Genomic DNA, 18,426 nt, shown 5'->3' with positions numbered 1-18,426 from the left:
AAATTTTACTACGACAGCTTGGTTGGCGTAATGGTAATGGCGACAGCGCGGTCCTCCTACTGTTGCGATAGTTCCGGGTTGGAATCCTACTGGGGCAAGAGTGTAAAATCCGACAAGGAAAATGATCCCAGTCACGCCAGTAACCAGGCTGGGTAAGACCGGATGTCTTCTAAGTTGGTCACTCGCCAATCCGTAGGCTTAATTCCGAGGACCACGGTTCGGAGCCCACATTAAACAGTAGGTTCAATCCAGATAAACCCTCGTTGGTAAAATGAAGACTTATTATATAACAATATATATAATATAAATGTTACTAAATATATTTAATGTAAGATGTAATAATAAAAATTTAAAGAAATTATTTCCTGAAACACTATTTATTACACTAACAATATTAACAAATATTAGTATTATTCTAAGATACTAAGGGTAATTAAGCGTTGGGGACGATCATTAACATATTGTTTTAAAGAACTAATAAGTGGTAATCTACGATTTTCAATTATTAGAGAGATATAGAATGTCATTACGTTAATGAAAGACAGTCAATTCGACATTTGGAAGTCTTATATGTCGATATACTAGCTAACTTATCAACTTCGTATAGTTTTATCACACTATCCCTTACATCTTTTGGAATTTTTTCGCAGCATTTTTGACATACCGGCTTCAAGTCCCACGGGAAGAATTTCGCTTTAGGTTTTATCCTGCTATCGCAGATCGAGCATTTAAAGTGATTGATGCACCAAAACTTGTTCATCGCCCTAATACCTGAAACAAATTCCGTTATCAGCGTAATTTCGAAAACTAAAACCACAGAGGAAATAGAGGTTTAACTTTATGGGTAATTTTGGAGAAATGCATAGAATAAAGAAATTTACAAGTTATTAGAAATTGTATGGAAAAATCGGGTCCCACGTTTAAGCTTTTCGGAATCCCCGTTACGCGGCTAAACGTAAATGAAAAATGCAACAGCTATATGTGTGTTTCTCTCTCGTCGGCTTCGGTGTTATAATTCTAACCTAAGAAGTTAACGGCCATTTTTAGGTAATATAATTTGTGTTGTTTATTTACGTCAAGTTTTTCGGTATGTGTTTTTATATATATTTGACAATCACTTTAGATTATTCTGTATATTTCAATTCATTAGTGTAATAAAAAGAAAACCTTAAGAGATCTCTTATGTAGGGCCAGGAACGTTTGTAATCATTTTAAAGATGAGGACTATAAACCAAAATGTGGAAAGCCATGGCTGAAACAGGATGTAATTCCTACTGGTAATTTAAAATAGTAAGTATTTTGTTAAATATTATGACTGCAAGACAAGGAAAATATGCCCCCAATGGCAATATTACAATTACATAAGTTTTTTGAGGCTGATAGATATATAGGAGATTCTTCTACCCTAACAAGACCCAGAAGTAAGTATATAATAAGAAACTCGTGTTTATGGAGAATGGAGGTTCTAACTTGAAATGTATATGTACATTTACAGATAACTCAGCCTGTCCCATCAGTTTCGTTTCAGGTTGGATGAAAAACAAATGGCTTTATCCTTATTGAAATGCAATGGCAAAGGATATAAACTGTTATCGAAGATATTCTGTTTGCCGTCTAGAAGAACATTAATGTAGATACTTATAAGGTTCCTTTTTGCTGCTGGAGTAGTAACCTCTATTTTTGGTCATTAGTTCAGAAACTTCACTGTATAGACCGAACTGCAGTTGTCATATTTGATAAAATGTACCTCAATTTAGGTAGGTTGTTAATTTAGCTGATTCTAAAAAATAATACAACAGAACCATTAATAGTTATGTTATCTTATTTTAATGTTTGTTTTAAATATTAGAGAGAAGATGATATCAGTAGATTACGTGTTTTGGGTAGTGGAGATATCTCTGTGATTATGTCAACGTCTTTATGATCAAGGAAAATTAATGTAATTGTAATATATCAATAAAATATATTTGAATATATTTATACTTTTATTTTCCCTGTAAAATTAAAAGTTTTTTTTTTAATTTCGCGCTAAAATTTTTTACAATACATTTTTAAATATCTCGCTCAAATTATTAAAATTCCCACTAAATATTTTTAAATTTCCCGCCGTAACTAACTGTCACACGGCGCATGCGTAAGCGCCCTCACCCGGGGATTCCGAGCGTAACTTAGAACCAATTTTAACATAAGAGATGCGCTTCAAATTTCTTTGTTCTATGGAGAAATGTTTCGCGACGTTCAATGTCACTACTCTGAACTTATTACTTTTTTTAAAAATCGCCATGGTAAGAGCGGCGAAGGAATTTAATTGGTTCGCTTCGTTCCTATGGTGCGTTTGTTTGTACAGTATTTTTCTACGTTTTCGTAATTAAATTATAATCAAAATTAATCCTTTATAATTAATTACAAAAACCGTAACCTTGAAATGTAGACCATTTGTCTATGGCTCTGGTGTTTGTTAAAGCTCTGAGCTTACAAAAACCGTAACCGGGGGTAAAGAGAGCAAAATATTAAGACATCGTTTTTGTTTTCAAAAGGTTTTTAAAAAGTAGATAGGTTATGTAAAAAATCTCTGATTATCTTAAATAAGCATGTGTGGTGTGGTACTTAGCATTATTTTTACCTGATATGTATATAATTAAATACATAGTGTTTATACATGCTGCCATGTGAATAATATCACAATAACTTTACACAATTTTTTTAAATATAAATTTTAAACACTTCTTTATAAAATATGTAATGGTTTTCTGTGTATGATATATTTATATATTGTGATTGGGTCACAGAATTTATTATAATAGAGAAGAATGAGGAATCAAATGTTCAATCAAATTACTTGAAAACGTAGCGAAACTTTTCTCCAGAAACCCATATTGAGTTTTCCCTCTTTTACTCTATGGCTAAAACCACAAGCCACTTGCCGTGATCGAAACTGATTTGATGACAAGTATCGCATACATCACCGAACAATTGAAAGTAGTGGTATTTACAGTAGGCCAGTCCCTTTTTCTCATAATGGCGATGTCCAAAGAAGGGCCTATCGCATTTGGCGCAGACAAAATGCTGAAACATTTGGGTATAGAATATGAATGAATTTTAAAGAAAGTGATATTAAAGATTTTCGTAATCATGTATTTGCATGTATTTTTATTTCTGTTAACAATATAATTTTTTCAGATTTGAAGATATCCTGTTACAAATAATTTTGTATAATCTTTGTTCGCTTTTATAAGTTTCTTGTACATATTTTGATCAATGATATAAATGTTAAAAACTGTTAAACAACGTATAATAATGTTTACATTGCGCTTGCATTTAATTGCTTGGGGAGCGCGAAATCAACCATACGAGGTTGAACGTATAAAGGTTGAACAGGGCTGGGGTGTCTAGTGGACAATCTAGCGGGACTGCTGCAGAGATTTGTTTCCGAGAGAAGACTGCATCGTCGATCTTTACTTGAAAGGGTAGGTCTTGTAAGTATGAGTGGATCAGGGAAATTAGGTCATCTTTGAGACCAAGTTGTTTTGTTTTAAGTATTAGACCTAAGATTAAGTATTAAGATTTTGTTTTAAGATTATATATATATATATATATATATATATATATATATATATATATATATATATATATATATATATATATATAATATATTTATTATATAGAATAACTTAGAAGAGTATCTAGAATAAGATTTAGATTAAAAATTGTACAGCAGATCACTTACTAAAGCGATCTTCTACATGTCAGAATAATTATAGTATATAACGGAAATCATATATTAATAATTATTGCCCACGCGTAGATTGTTGAAGTTCTAAGATATTAATAAAAAAATTATATGTTTTTGAAGCCATCTTTGAACTTTTTTAGGTATTGCCAAAAGTATATGCCAAAGCAAATTTAAAGAAAGTTCTAGATAATATGTTATATTATGTATATCACTTTACTCTATTACTATTACGAACTAAATGTTCAACATTTGGGTGAGGGAAATATAATAAGAAAAGTAATAATTAGATGTTACTTGTTCTGGTAGATGAAAAAAGTAAATAGGATTGCAAATAAAAAAAATGAAAATTTTCCATGGTTATCATATATCATATCATATCACCATATCATATGGATAGGGTCCAATAAAGTGCTTATAAAAATACATAAAAAAGAAAAGGAGGTTTCATAATCAGAATTGCAACACCTAATTACTATCTTTAATACATTTAAATATTCTATTTTCAAGTATATTTTGGACAAATTATTTTTTAATTTACAGTTTTATATTTTATAACATTTAAGGCTATAATAATAAGGCACAGTTATAAAATAAGTTATCAGTTGTCATATTAGATTTTTTTTATGTATTTAGAAAATATTTTAAACAGATGTTAACTAGTATTTAAATAAAATAGTTTATTAAAATTCTATTGTATAATTTCCCCTATAATATTAATAATTTTTCCATTTTTATGTTTGTTGTTTGTAGGTTATGGTTTTTGTTTAGATCACGAATTTTTCGTTTTACGTTGTGCATATTTTCTGTTTTACATTAATTATTATGGAGTAATAATATAAAAATTGATGACAATGCGTCAGTGTAGTAAAAGATGTAGTGTACCGGGGTAAAATTCTACTACGGATATTAGACATCGTTTCCCAAGTCGTTCGTCAGTGTGATGTCTCTACATAAAGAAGTCTTACAAGAAGGTGACAACTAATATAACTGGATAATTAGTAGTAATAAATACTACTTTTAATTGTAAAATATCCCTAAAATATTTGCAATACTTTAACTTTTTAGAACAATCAGTGTTCAATCATTTTATAGTAGAGGAATTATATATTTAAATTTGATTGCCTTGTTAAGAAAATATTTGTTATGGTGCCATCAATAAATGTAATTGCTACTTTTAGGGGATTTATTACCTTAAAGAAATCTATTTTGTCTAAATTTACAAATAACTACATTTGTTTAACAAATCTTAACCAAGAATTTTGTTGGATCTATTAGAGGTCATGGAGGTAGAAACAGCATCCTTCCCTTAGTATGTTCGAGAAATTTTAAAAGGGCTTATCACTTCAATTTTTTCACATCATTCTCCCGGAGAAAATTGTGAAGAAGTTAGATATGAATTGTGATGAACATGTTAGATAACTTATATTCTTTTTTAACGGGAGATTTAGTACCACTTGAGATTGTTAAATCACCAGTTGAGTCTATATTTTCAGTTCCAGAGAATTTTGCTCTGAGGAAAACGAGTCTAATATTGTATTTTAGTCTTATTTCAGGCTATTTAACAAAACTTCTGAAATAGAGACAACATGCAATATTTGTCTATATTCTATATTAAGTAGTTCCACAGATTAAATACTCTAAAATCTAAATATTTTTAAAAAACACATAAATTTTTAGTGTTTCAACTGTCCAATCCATAATATTTTCAAGGCCAAATTTTAAGTTATTATGAGGTGTGATTGTATTTTTGGTTTAATGAAGTTAATGCAATATCAACTGAGAAGGATTTAAAGTTTACCTTCAATATATCAAGATAAGTTAGAACTCCAATAGATCCCATAAAATTGATGGCACTGAACATATATGGGAAGGCGTTATAGAAGAATTATAGATATTTTAATATTGCCTAGAGATCATAATTGTTTTTTTGCTTTTTGTTTATATATATTTATATTATTTACACTTATGTATATTTGTATAGGATTTTATTTTAATAAATTAATTTTAAAATTTAAATTTGATTTTTATTTAAATATTATTGGCCATTAGATGTGACGTCACAAAATAATCAGGGGAGACCAATCAAAGCAAAGTATTTTCCTTACAGGTTTCTACATAACTATTTTAAACTAACCAATCAAATTCGCATTGCCAGCGCCGCCAATGATTGGACTAAGAGAAACTTTGCCCCACTACTTACCATTGCAGTTGCACACCCCTGGATCGCACTCTAAATCTGTCCATTTTGTGGCTGTACTGCGGACAGAACCGAGCGCAGCTTCTACCCACACCGGCTTTCCCCCTCCTCATAAACCCAAGAACATTCGAGCATCGAATCCTCTAGATCGCAATTACGTGGTAAACTATACAGTTAAATTACCCTTTATATTTGATTTCCCCCCGTATAAATATGAATATGAAAACAGTTTAAAACTGTAGTCACAGAATAATATTTTTGAACAAATAGTAGTCTGTGTAATTTGAGATTAAGTACCGAGTACCACCACTAGCTTGTATACTGACCTCAACATGCCAATATTTTCCTAAAGCGACAACGACTCGTTCTTCTATGGGACGCCTACAACCACCGCATATCCGTAATCTCATTTTATCGTAACACCGGAGACAGTACAATTTGTTTTTATCATTTCTAGTCATATTAGGTCTATATTTGAGCACACGAGCATTGGCATCTAATTCTATACTGCAAAGAGTACATCTGAAATGGTACGAATGGTATACCTCACCATCGTAGCGCAATGGTTGGTCGTCGATAACCTCACTGAAAATTATAATAAACCGTAAATTGGTAAGGAATAGGCTAATAAAATAATAATAAAAAATATAATACAAAAATAATAATAAAAAAATAATAAAATTATTGATTATTTTAATAATCAATCGATATCGATCAAATTATTTAAAGAGGTAAGAATTTTTCCTGTTGATTATTAAGTTTCTGCGATTTTTATTGAAAATACTTTTAGCGTGTTGCAGCTACACTGAATATTAGTATGGACAGTCACTGCAATATCTCAAAAAAATAAAAATATAATATTAGATTCACCGAAAAGAGACGGTCCTTATACTAAGAGGGTGACAGCTTGATGTTAGCTCTATCAGAGAATGAACATAAACTAAATTTAATGCAATTTTAATACAAAAGTATTCAAAGAAATCTTAGATATATTCAGCTCTTTGAGGGATGTGAGCATCCTTTCATACAATTTTAGTATAGATTGTATTTACTAGGATGTAATTACTATTTCAAGTAAAATCAAATATTATAGGTTTAAGTTTATTTTTGACAAATTATTTTTAATTTATAATTTTCACTTTATTAATTTTAAGGCAATAAAGAGTTACAGAAAAAAACAGTTACAAAAAAGTTATCAGTTTTCGGATTAGATATAATTATTATTAATATAATATTAATAATTATAATAAGATTAATAATATTTTTATAATAATGTAATAATATATATGTATATATAATTTATCAAAAATGTTTATGAAAAAATCTATTCTCTCCTTATTTTCACCCTATAGTATAAAATAACAAAGCCTACACTTTTTACAAGAGAGCATACTAAGCCTATCTACTCTACTCTGGGGATAAATCGGTTCAAATCAAGAGAATCGCAAGGAGATGTAAGGACAGACTTCATTTTCATATTAATATCGAAGCATTTCAACTCTTAGATGACACCAGAATACGAAACAGACTTACAAGAATCTCACAAATATTGCAACTTTTAGATAACACGAGAATAAGACACGGCCTCAAAAGAATCAAACCATTTTATTAATCAACTTCAAAAAAGCAAGAGGTTCTATGTTCGACTATAATTTTTTAATGTATCTCCACCGATGTATTTGTCAATTGTGGACTGATTTTTCAAAATTAATTTTTTGTTCGAAAGAGTGAACTTCCGAAGTGGTCCCACTGGAATCATGTTAGGATAATATGGTGGAATCCGGGGAAATCGAGAGAAACCCTCAAATTTCGAAGGGACGTAAAATAACAGATCAATTGAAAAGACCAAGGCCTACCATAGTAAAACATAATTTTTTGACAAAATAATTTTTTTATTCAACATAATTCCCTTCAAGGGTGATACACTCTTTTCGATGCCATTTTTGTAGTACGATTTGTCCTTCAATAAGACCAGGCCTCAGTTTCGTCGATCACCTCTTCATTTGACGAAAATTTCTTCCCACTGAGCATTCTCTTGAGATCTGAGAACAGGAAATAGACGCTGGGTATCAGATCTGAAGAATACGATGGATGAAGAGGCAACTCGGTGCTCAAATCATGGATTTTTGACACGGTGCATTATCTTGGTGAAACAGCGCTTTCTTTTTCTTCAAATGTGGCCATTTTTCGGAGGTTTCGTCCGTCAAACGGTCCAATAACGCTATATAATAGTCGCTGTTGATGGTCCTTCCCATTTCAAGGTAACCAATGAAAATTATTCCATGCACATCCCAAAATACAGACCCCATAACCTTGGCAGCCGACTGTTAGGTTTTCCCACTATTTGGAGAGAGCTCATCGTGTGCAGTCCACTGGGATGATTGTCGATTGAATTTCGGATTGAAATGATGGAGCCATGTTTCATCCATTGTCACATATCGACGCATAAACTCGGGTTTATTATGCTTGATCATCTTCAAACATTGCTCCGAATCATCAACTCGTCGTTGTTTTTGGTCAAAAGTGAGCTCGCGCGGCACCCACTTTGCACAGAGCTTTCTCATGCCCAAATATTCGTAAATGATATGATGTACACGTTCAGTTGATATCTTTAGAGTGTTTGCTATTTAACTCAGTTTCAAATTACAGTTATTCAAAATAATTTTGTGGATTTTTTTAATGTTTTCGTCGGTAACAACCTCTTTTGGGAGGCATTGTGTTCACCGTCTTCGGTGCTCATTTCACCATGTCTAAACTTAGATACCAATCCTTGATAGTTGATTTTCTAGGGGCAGTATCCGGAAACTCGGCATTAAGCCAAGTTTTTGCTTCAACTATATTTTTCCCTTCAAAAAGCAATATTTAATCAACACACGAATTTCCTTTTTATCCATTTTTTTTACAATAACAAAAGTTGCTTCCCTCAAAATGCTATAATTTACAAACTAATGATCCGACAGTTGTCAAATTTATCCACGCATCTTTTGAGAGTTAGGGCTAACTAAGAAAATCTGTATTTAATTCTAGTAGCGCCATCTATGTGTCAGTTGTCTTTTCAATTGACCTGTCATTTTCAAATATTCTTTATTTAAAATATTAATATATTTGGGTATTTCTGAGCTGATGTGACAGAAAACACAACTCCTCAACAGTTATATAGGAGAAAATATTTCTTTAAATATTATGAGGACACACAGACAACTAATTGTATACTTTGAAGTTATTTAGGTATGCTGATGATGAAAGCAGAGACCAGATCGCTATACCTTTCAGGGCTTACCAAAGTCGTTCAGTGCCAAAGCCGTTCAGTTTGTTTTTTAAGAACTAACCATATCATATGAGGCACCATAGAAATATTGCAGGCAACTGCCTCCATGGTATAGTAGTTAAAATATACAGCGCACAGGCGAAGGTCGTAGGCCCGCTTCCCGGCGGGACCAACGAATTTTTGTTATTCTAGTTCGGTTAGAATATTTGTCAGATCAACTCTAATCGTTCTTTCTTTTCAATCATTGTTTCTTTATTCCTATTTCTCTTCATAGAGGCTACACCTTTACTTAATCTACCCATTATAATACATGATGAAATAACTGCCTATAAATTACAATAGGTAAATATTTAAAAAGAGAAAAATAAAATATTAAAAAAAAAATTTAACCGACTCCGGCGCCGAGCCCAAACAATACAAAAATAATAATAAAATTTTGTGTCATGTACACAAAATTAAATTACGAACAAAACAAATCTAATTTGTTGCTCGTACCGACTTCAAACTGGTCAGTTTGTAGTAGTTAAAATAATATTGTAAATAGAAAAATAGGTTTAGGTAGGTTTTAAGCTACTTTACTTATACTAATAGGTTAGGTAGTAGTTTAAGTATGGATATAGTAGAATATAAAATACGTGTAGTAGATAGGTTAAATAAGGTTTGTGTTTATTTTTACGACGATTTTATTATTATTTGTGACGATTATTATGTACATATTTTATTTTAAAACGTTTTTTTGGTGTTAAAAATCTAAGTTTTATTATTTTTTACGTTTTAGTGAGTTCCTTATTTATTTTTTGAAGTAGCCCAAATTTTTGTTAAAAATATTTTATATCTTGTGTAGTGTAATGAATAACAATATATATATATATATATATATATATATATATATATATATATATATATATATATATATATATATATATATATATATATATATATACTTAATAAGTTTCATAATATAATTTTAATTATAATAAAATATAATAAATTATAAGTTTGACTTAATTTTGTTTTTAATTTTGTGGTTTTGTTTCTATTAAAATATCAGTAATCACAGTTGTAATTTAAAAATAGGTGTTAATTTAGAACCTATCCTAAACTATTATTACAAATTAATATGTTTGCGATTCTTTGTTATTTTCATCATACCTATTATTATGAGTAAAATAAATCAGCACTTACTTGCACTTGCGACAAATATACTTCAAAGATCTCCCGGCCTTGAGGTCGGAGTTACATTTATAACAAACTGCATTGCCATTATTCTGGGTAAAGCGGGTGTCGGCCAAATTGACGCGGCACAACTTGCACTGGAAACATTCTGGATGCCAAGATACATTCATAGCTTTGATCACTCTCCCGACGATAAAAGCTCTGCATCTCTCACAGTATGGCGCGAAAAGCATATTGAAGTCGTATTGGCAATATTGTCGACCATCGTACTGATAAAACACCTCTCCTGTCAGGGTTCGAAAACACTGAGCGCATCTGTAATTTAAAGGAAATACATTACACTCTATCTATCTCTATTATACATTAAACTTAGCATCCTTGATGGTTGATTTTCCTAGAACAGTGCCTGAAAACTCGGCATCAAGCCAAGATTTTGCTTCAACTGTATTTTTCCCTTTTATCAACACGCGAAATTCCTTTTTATCCATTTTTTTTCACAATAACAAAAGTTATTTTACTCAAAATGCTATAATTCACACACTAATGATCCGACAGCTGTCAAATTTATACACGCATCTTTTGAAGGTTAGGGCTAACTAAAAAACATATGAATTTATTTCTAGTAGCACCATCTGTGTGATCCAGAGCATCAATTTGGTTTTCGTTATAAACACGAATAAAATTAAAACACGAAATAAATAAAAACTTCAACGAAAATAAATATTGCTCGGCTGCATTCCTCGATATATCTCAAGCTTTTGATAAGAAGTTGCACGCTGGACTTCAAGTTAAATTGAAAAATCTTCTGCCTCATCCACACTTTTAACTACAACAATATCTCATAGAAAATGTATTGTGAAACAGAGTGACGAACTACATCCAATATATTCCGATGTTCCGTAAGGCAGTATCCTTGGTCTATTATTATATCTCCTGTATACAGCGGACGTAGCGACCTCAAACGCCACTATATTGACGATACGGCGATTTTATCATCTCACATTTTCTCATCTCCAACTTCATCTCAACATAATTATTTAGAGGTTGAAAACATGATGTATCACGGCGAATGAGACAAAAACTACGTACGTGAGGTTCATCCTGCGTAGGACTTGTCCTCCGGTAAATCTTAATAATCATGACTCTAAATTACCTTCGAATATTAAGAAATTGATGTATAAGTGAATCCTTAGGCTCATATGGACGTATGATATCGAACTGTGAGGTATCACTACAATATCTAATATAGCTACCCTGAAGAAATGACAATAACAGCATATTTAGTGCGATATCATCTTGGAAATGATAACGAGTGTGATGTGAAGTGCCAGTATAAAGTACTCTAAAATAGTGTCAATGCGCCCAAACGCACTAGTCAAAGAATTAAATGTGCGCGATCTCAGAGAAGTGTAACACACAAAATAGTTTTTAGAATAACATAGAATAGTGATTAAATTAAGTATAATACTAGCTTATAAGTCTGTATAGAATCACACCGACTTCAAAGTGATTGAATTGGTGGTAGTTAAAATAATATTGTAAATGGATAAATAGGTCTAGGTAGGTATTAAGCTAAATTGTGCGTATATATTAGAGTACAAAATAAGTGTAGTAGATAAGTAAAATAGGGTGTTTCTTTATTTTTATTTAGTTGTTACAACGATTATTATGTACATATTTTATTTTAAAATATTTTTGTATTAAAAATCTAAGTTTGATTATTTTTTAATTGTTAGTGAGTTCCTTATTTATTTTTTGAAGTCGGATAAATTTTTTTGTTAAAAATATATTATTTTTTTCTTTTTAGTGTTATATATTTACTCAATAAATTACGCCACCGGCTTGGTGGAGCAGTGATAAAGGCGATAGGACGGTCCTCCTACTGTTGCGATAACCGCGGGTTCGAATCCTGCTGAGGAATGGTCATAAATTTATGTTTGTGATTGTTTAAAATTTGTAATTGTTCTAGGCAAGAGTGTAAAATCCGACAAGGAAAATGATCTCAGTCACGCCAGTAACCAGGCTGGGTAAGACCGGATGTCTTCTAGGATGATTTCTAAAGTTGGTCACTCGCCAGTCGGTAGGCTTAATGCTGAGGACCGTGGTTCGGAACCTACGTTAAACTGTAGGTCCAGTCCAGATAAACCTATAGTCCTATAAACCTAAACCTAAGTACTAAAGTACTAAGTACTAAGTACTAAAAAAAATTGGTAAAAGGAGACTTTACAATATATAAAAAAATAATTACGCAGTTTTTTATTTAATATTACAATGGCTAGGCCAAATATAGGTGCTGAGGTATGCGGTATGAGGTATGAGAAAAATAGCAGTAAAGAAAAATTAGTTGAAATTAAAAAGCGCTTCAGGCCCCGGATCCGCAACCTAGTCTAGGTAATTTGACAAATGTTCTAATTAGACTACAACCAAAAGTTATTGGCGGCAAACGGAACGGCTTTTGCAATGATCGACTTCCAATTTTCCTTCTCATTATTATAGATAAAAAATATCTGAAAACATTGTATGTACCTTTGCTATTTGAGCTTTTCCATCGATTTAATCACCCCCCCCCCTTTCCCCACACGAAATATCATGATTTGGTTCCAATTTGACCACTTTGGTACGTACACTCTTTCGAATAAAAAAAAGAATTTTGAAAATCGGCCCATAATTGACGGAGAAATATTAGTGTCATGTTAACACCCCAGTTACAAAATGCGTTGATTGCAAGATAACATTACAACAAATGAGAGGCAAATAATTCAGTCCTGCAAAAGCGTGCCATAAAGGCAAATTATTATACAAACGCATGAAACAATGCCTGGGAGTAACAGTAATATCACAACTAGTAAAAAAATTATGATTTTATTGTACTTGCGAACAGGGGACTTCAATTAGGAATATATTTTTCCAAATAAATTTAGAAATGATGGGGGAGTGAACTGTAGAAATATAGCAACATATTTTATTGTTCCAACAAGATGACACAACCTACCACAGCAACAGTGAAAGAATTGACCCTTTACGTGTTAAATTTAATAAATGTCTTATCAATTTATTTTGACTTGTTGCGATTAGACACCGTTGGGCTATTTTTCTAGTGTTATACTAGAGTTTAAACACAAATAACACAGGTCAATTGAAAAGTCCCCAGTCTGCCACGTAGATGGCGGGATATTGCTTTTTGAAGGGAAAAAATACAGTTGAAGCAAAAACTTGGCTTGATGTTGAGTTTCCGGACACTGCCCCAGGATTGGTGGTTGATTTCATCAAGGTTAGACCTGGTGAAATAAGCACCGAAGACGGTGAACGCAGTGGACGCCCAAAAGGGTCAGTCTTAAAGAGTGTCTGTCACAAGTCAGTGGAAACGATGACAAAAATACATGAATTGGACTTCGAATTGCTTCCTCAGCCACCCTATTCTCCAGATCTGGCCCCCAGCGACTATTTTCTGTTCTCAGTTCTCAAAAGAATGCTCGCTGGGAAGAAATGTTCGTCAAATGAAGAGGTTATCGCTAAAACTGAGGCCTATTTTGAAGCGAAGGACAAATCGTACTGCAAAAATGGTATCGAAATGTTGGAGGGTCGCTATAATCACTGTATCACTCTTGAAAGGAATTATGTTGAATAAAAAAAACTAATTTTGCCATAAAAATGTGTTTAACTATGGTAGGCCGGGGACTTTTCAATTGATTTTAAAATTTGATTTGAAATTTAAAATTAATTTGAATTTAAAAAACGACAGATGGTCCATCGAACATTTTACTTACGTAAAGACATTTTGATATGGGATATTTCCTGTTGAATATGCTCTTTTTTTCTCTATTGGTATCTGTCTCTCTACAGCTCTAGAAGAAAACCTGATGTCCCTAGAAACAAAGCTAGTGACGTAAAACAAAATATATTATATCATTAATCTAAATTGTGTAAAAATAGAGATAGAGATATCCAAAAAACATACCTATTATAAACTGTATTGGGACATGAGTGGATATTGATATCGGTTAACGATATATTGTCATATTCTTCAAATTTATAATAATTTCCTCGAAGGACAACCTTTGCTAAATCACTATCACTTGCTGATCCCAAACTAGGGTCATCTGATGACCAATCTGCTGGGTTCATCATAGAATATTGAGATATATATTACAACAATTTTTTTTGCTAAAACGATTATTTTATAACGAATTCCAACAGGTTATCTCATATATATGTTGAATAGATTATTTGTCAGATAAGATATAATTTCAAATTTCGTTTCATTACTTTTACGAGGTCAATCCCAGAAATACGGGACGAAAAATATTTACAATTATTTACATTATTAATTACATCTTACATTAAATATGCTTAATACAATCTTAATTTACAAATTAATTTATTACTACTGTTCTATTGCACTTGCATTAATACTCGAGCAAGGCGAGTACGGGATTAATAGATCGGTATGTATTTCCCAAATTAAAATAAAACTAATCCACTAAAGCTAAAGTTAAGAATACATTTATATGCTAAACAAGTTCGTATGGCGTCGCTTCAATTTTCTAATTCCCTCGTATTGTACACTAGATTTATTGCTTCCACGTTGCTGTAATTTATCAACATTATTTCATGTTTCAATGCGAAATCTTGGACCACTTCGTGTATCTATTTGATTTCGAAGTAATTGTGGAGCTCTCCGTTGATTACGTAGCGACAAGCACTAATTAATCGAAGAACTTTGATTTGGGTGCGTTTTGGGATTACTAGTTGGTTTGATGTCTTAGTGCAACCCCATATTTACAACCCCATATTTACACCCCCATACGTCCAAATTAACTTTGTGATTAATAAGTCACACACTAATCTGCTCTGCTTTTTGTCTAACATGATGTTTCCAATTTAACCTACCATCAAGATATATTTCGAGATATTTGGCTGATGTCGCTTGAGGAATAGGGCTCCATCAAGTGATATAACTAATTAGATTTTTGTCATTTCGCCGCAACACAAAATGTACATGAACTGATTTGGAACTATTAAACTGTATTTTCCAGTCTCTAGTCCATTTGTAGATGTTGTTGGTCGCTACTTGTACTTTTTCTACAGCCTTAGACAGAGATACATCTATTGCCATGCCGTGATGTAAAAGTACGGTTTCTTTTATTGTTGGGATATCAACAGTATAGAGCAGAAACAGGAGTGGTCCCAAACTACCCTGTAGAACTTCAGCCGAAATAGGTTTAAGATAAAACAACGACATGTTGCTCAATCGTCAATTAATCCCTTGTCAACACGAACCACACTTGTTGAAAAAGTTGTATTTTTTTTTATATTTTAGGTTACTGAATCTACTCTGACCATATCTTCACTTTGAAACGGTATTTCTCGACATTGTGTCTATTACTGATTTCGTTAAACTGCAGGCTTGTTGGCCTCGTCATATGCATATCAAAACTTTATACCCGTGAATATTTGGGATCGGTGTCAATGCGGGTGGCTGTCCTGGGCCAGCCCATGCTGTAAGCTTAGAATTCCCGTAGTAGATGCACTTTTCAGCACCGATCACAATACACCAGAGAAACCAATTTTAATTTTTGATCAGATGTAAACGTCTGGGAACAATGCTGCTTGAAAATTCTTTGAGAGTTCGAGTTGCATTTTCCTCCAATAGTCTTGCAATTAATTGTTCTGGAACGTTCTATGTCAGTGATATCAAGATCGCCACTTTTAATTCATTGAAACGAAAACCGACACTTGGGATGTGATAAAGCATTATCACATCAAACAGCAAAAGTAATGAATGTCGAATATCCAATTTTGAACATGAAAAACTGGTACTTTATGATATACGGAAATATCAAAATCATCGAATTTAACAGTTAGGTTAGATTGTTTAACAGTTGTTTACATTGATATTTCGCGTTTTCACCATCAGATATCGCTAAGAAAAATACATGCGAGAACTAATGCATGATCTTATTTTTGTTTATTTTATTTACTAAAAGCACATTTATATCCAGAGAAATTGTACCAATTATTTATTATTCTATAAAACTCTAAAATTACCAAAAAAAAATTTCAAAGCTTACTTATACATTACATTATATTTCAAAGGTGTCTCTATACGGTTTTTAAAATGTATAAACAAAAAACTTAATGGGAATTAACAGTTACAGTTAAACCGCAAATTATTTTGCACATTTATATCCCATAATCATACAGAAACCACTTCCCAGATATGCAAATAATTTTTGGAATAATCCCTTCTACTAGGCGTTCTAAATTACAATAACATTTTAATATAACAACAGTTCTAGCTTCAATAGGCAATACTTTTTTTAAATTTTTATTCTCTCAACATTCCACAATCTGCCCAATAGGCAATAAGTATTTGGTTAAATTTATATTACACAGTGATAGGTAAAAGCATCACTTCAATAAATAATATCCGTTACAAACTTATAAATTATTATGTCCCCATTATAACCATGAATATATAAGCAAAATCGTATCAAGCAAAGAATTCTCCTACAATCAACACATAGCAAACGCATAAGAATATTTTCTTCTTGAAGACTTTCGAGGAGGCCTACAGCCTGTGTCACAAGGAAGCGTGCAATTTGTAACAGCTCGCCAAACTCAAAATGGTATATTCTCATCAGAAACCACTTATCATATATAGTCATATATACCACGAAGAAGTCCACTTTACAACAATCGATATCCATAATAACTCATCATCATCTAAAGTTAAACCGGATTGCCATTATCAAAATCTCTGTGGCATTTCTACATTTACATTTAACATTATATAGTGTAATTTAAGTTGTTTTCTTAACTATTCTTACACACCAATAACCCCCATATAACAGTGCTCAAAATAATTGGAGACTTTCATTCATTTTTGATAAATCTTCCGCCACAGTCTGTTGTATGTAAGGAATGCAACATTTTCAATATGTCCTTGTTAAAGGTACTTTTGGATCGGCCCTCGTATACAGTTTTTAAGTGTACAATTTTCTAATCCTGATATAAATCTATATCATTATTTAATGTGCGACTTATGCGTGCAAACTCGCAAAGCCTTAATTAGGTTCAATTCCTTGTGAAATTTGTTAAATTGTAACGGATTACTACTACGATTTCAATGTACGATAAATGGCGCAGTTAGTCTGAGCATTCTCCCTTCTGTAAATAAAAATTTATTTCCAAATAGGTCAATAATGAGAACACATTTCGAACACCATTTTTTTACATTCAACATTTGATGCCTAATATTACCTTTCCAACCTCAAATTATGTCAGATGTTATTATTATTCTACTAAAGCAGCTATTCCAATAAGGAAATCTAATATAAGATTTTACTTAAGAATTTTAATCTTTACCAAAATATGTTTAAAAAATGCGGTAGTGCCATTCTTTTAAAAATATATTGTTTTAGTAGTTACCGAAAATATTTGGCAATACGTTGCTTAATAGAAAACGTTATTTATATTAAAACAATAATTAAAATTATAAAATTATTCCATTTATTTATTTAATATTAATATAAAGGAGTATTATTTAACTTATTAATTAAGCGTTTTTATTCATTTTTGCGAATTTATGACTAGAAAGCAACAATGTATTATAAATGCATGCAAGAGCTGATCCATCAAGACATGAATTTATTGATAGAATTGCCTTAAATTAATCGTCAAATCTGATTAATAGTATCAATTATTGTCATGTATCAAACATTTTGTTTTTATTTTTCATTGATTCAATAATGCAATAAATAAATATAATGTATAAATATGATGTTTCGCAGTAAGCGAACATGGAACATTCATGTACATTTGTTTTTACATACATATCCGAAACTTCACGTACATTAATAATTTACCAGCGCATGCACCATATTATTGCACCTAATTTTACGTTTTAAAATAATGTTTGATTAAAAACTAGACTTAAAAAACGACATAAAACGCCAGAAATATATAAAATTATTCATATATGTTTAAAGTTGTGCAAAACCTTATAGATTTTACTACAAAACATCTAGATTTTCTTTTCTGTAAAATGTT

At 31.6% G+C, this 18,426-nt stretch overlaps 1 protein-coding gene across 2 annotated transcripts; it reads right to left on the bottom strand.

Annotated features, from left to right (window-relative positions):
• Positions 1 to 358: 358 nt before the first annotated feature.
• LOC143189996 (LIM and senescent cell antigen-like-containing domain protein 1) lies at positions 359 to 14,553 on the bottom strand. 2 transcript variants are annotated; one of them, XM_076394040.1, is made up of 6 exons: positions 14,333 to 14,553; positions 14,142 to 14,252; positions 10,384 to 10,689; positions 6,257 to 6,515; positions 2,925 to 3,066; positions 359 to 771 (listed from the first exon to the last, which is right to left on the bottom strand). In XM_076394040.1, exons 1-6 carry the CDS (start codon positions 14,500 to 14,502, stop codon positions 527 to 529), a joined length of 1,233 nt encoding a protein of 410 aa, XP_076250155.1. In that variant the 5' UTR covers positions 14,503 to 14,553; the 3' UTR covers positions 359 to 526. The 2 variants fall into 2 exon arrangements, with proteins under 2 accessions (XP_076250155.1, XP_076250156.1); XM_076394041.1 differs by having other exon boundaries at positions 14,142 to 14,240.
• Between the last annotated feature and the right edge of the window lie 3,873 nt (positions 14,554 to 18,426).

The sequence above is a fragment of the Rhynchophorus ferrugineus genome, unplaced genomic scaffold (genome assembly GCF_030347505.1).
Source record: "Rhynchophorus ferrugineus isolate W39M unplaced genomic scaffold, kcgeb_rfMv2 rfM2, whole genome shotgun sequence".
NCBI classification, from domain to species: domain Eukaryota; kingdom Metazoa; phylum Arthropoda; class Insecta; order Coleoptera; family Curculionidae; genus Rhynchophorus; species Rhynchophorus ferrugineus.
This window is presented reverse-complemented; position numbering and strand designations above follow the sequence as displayed.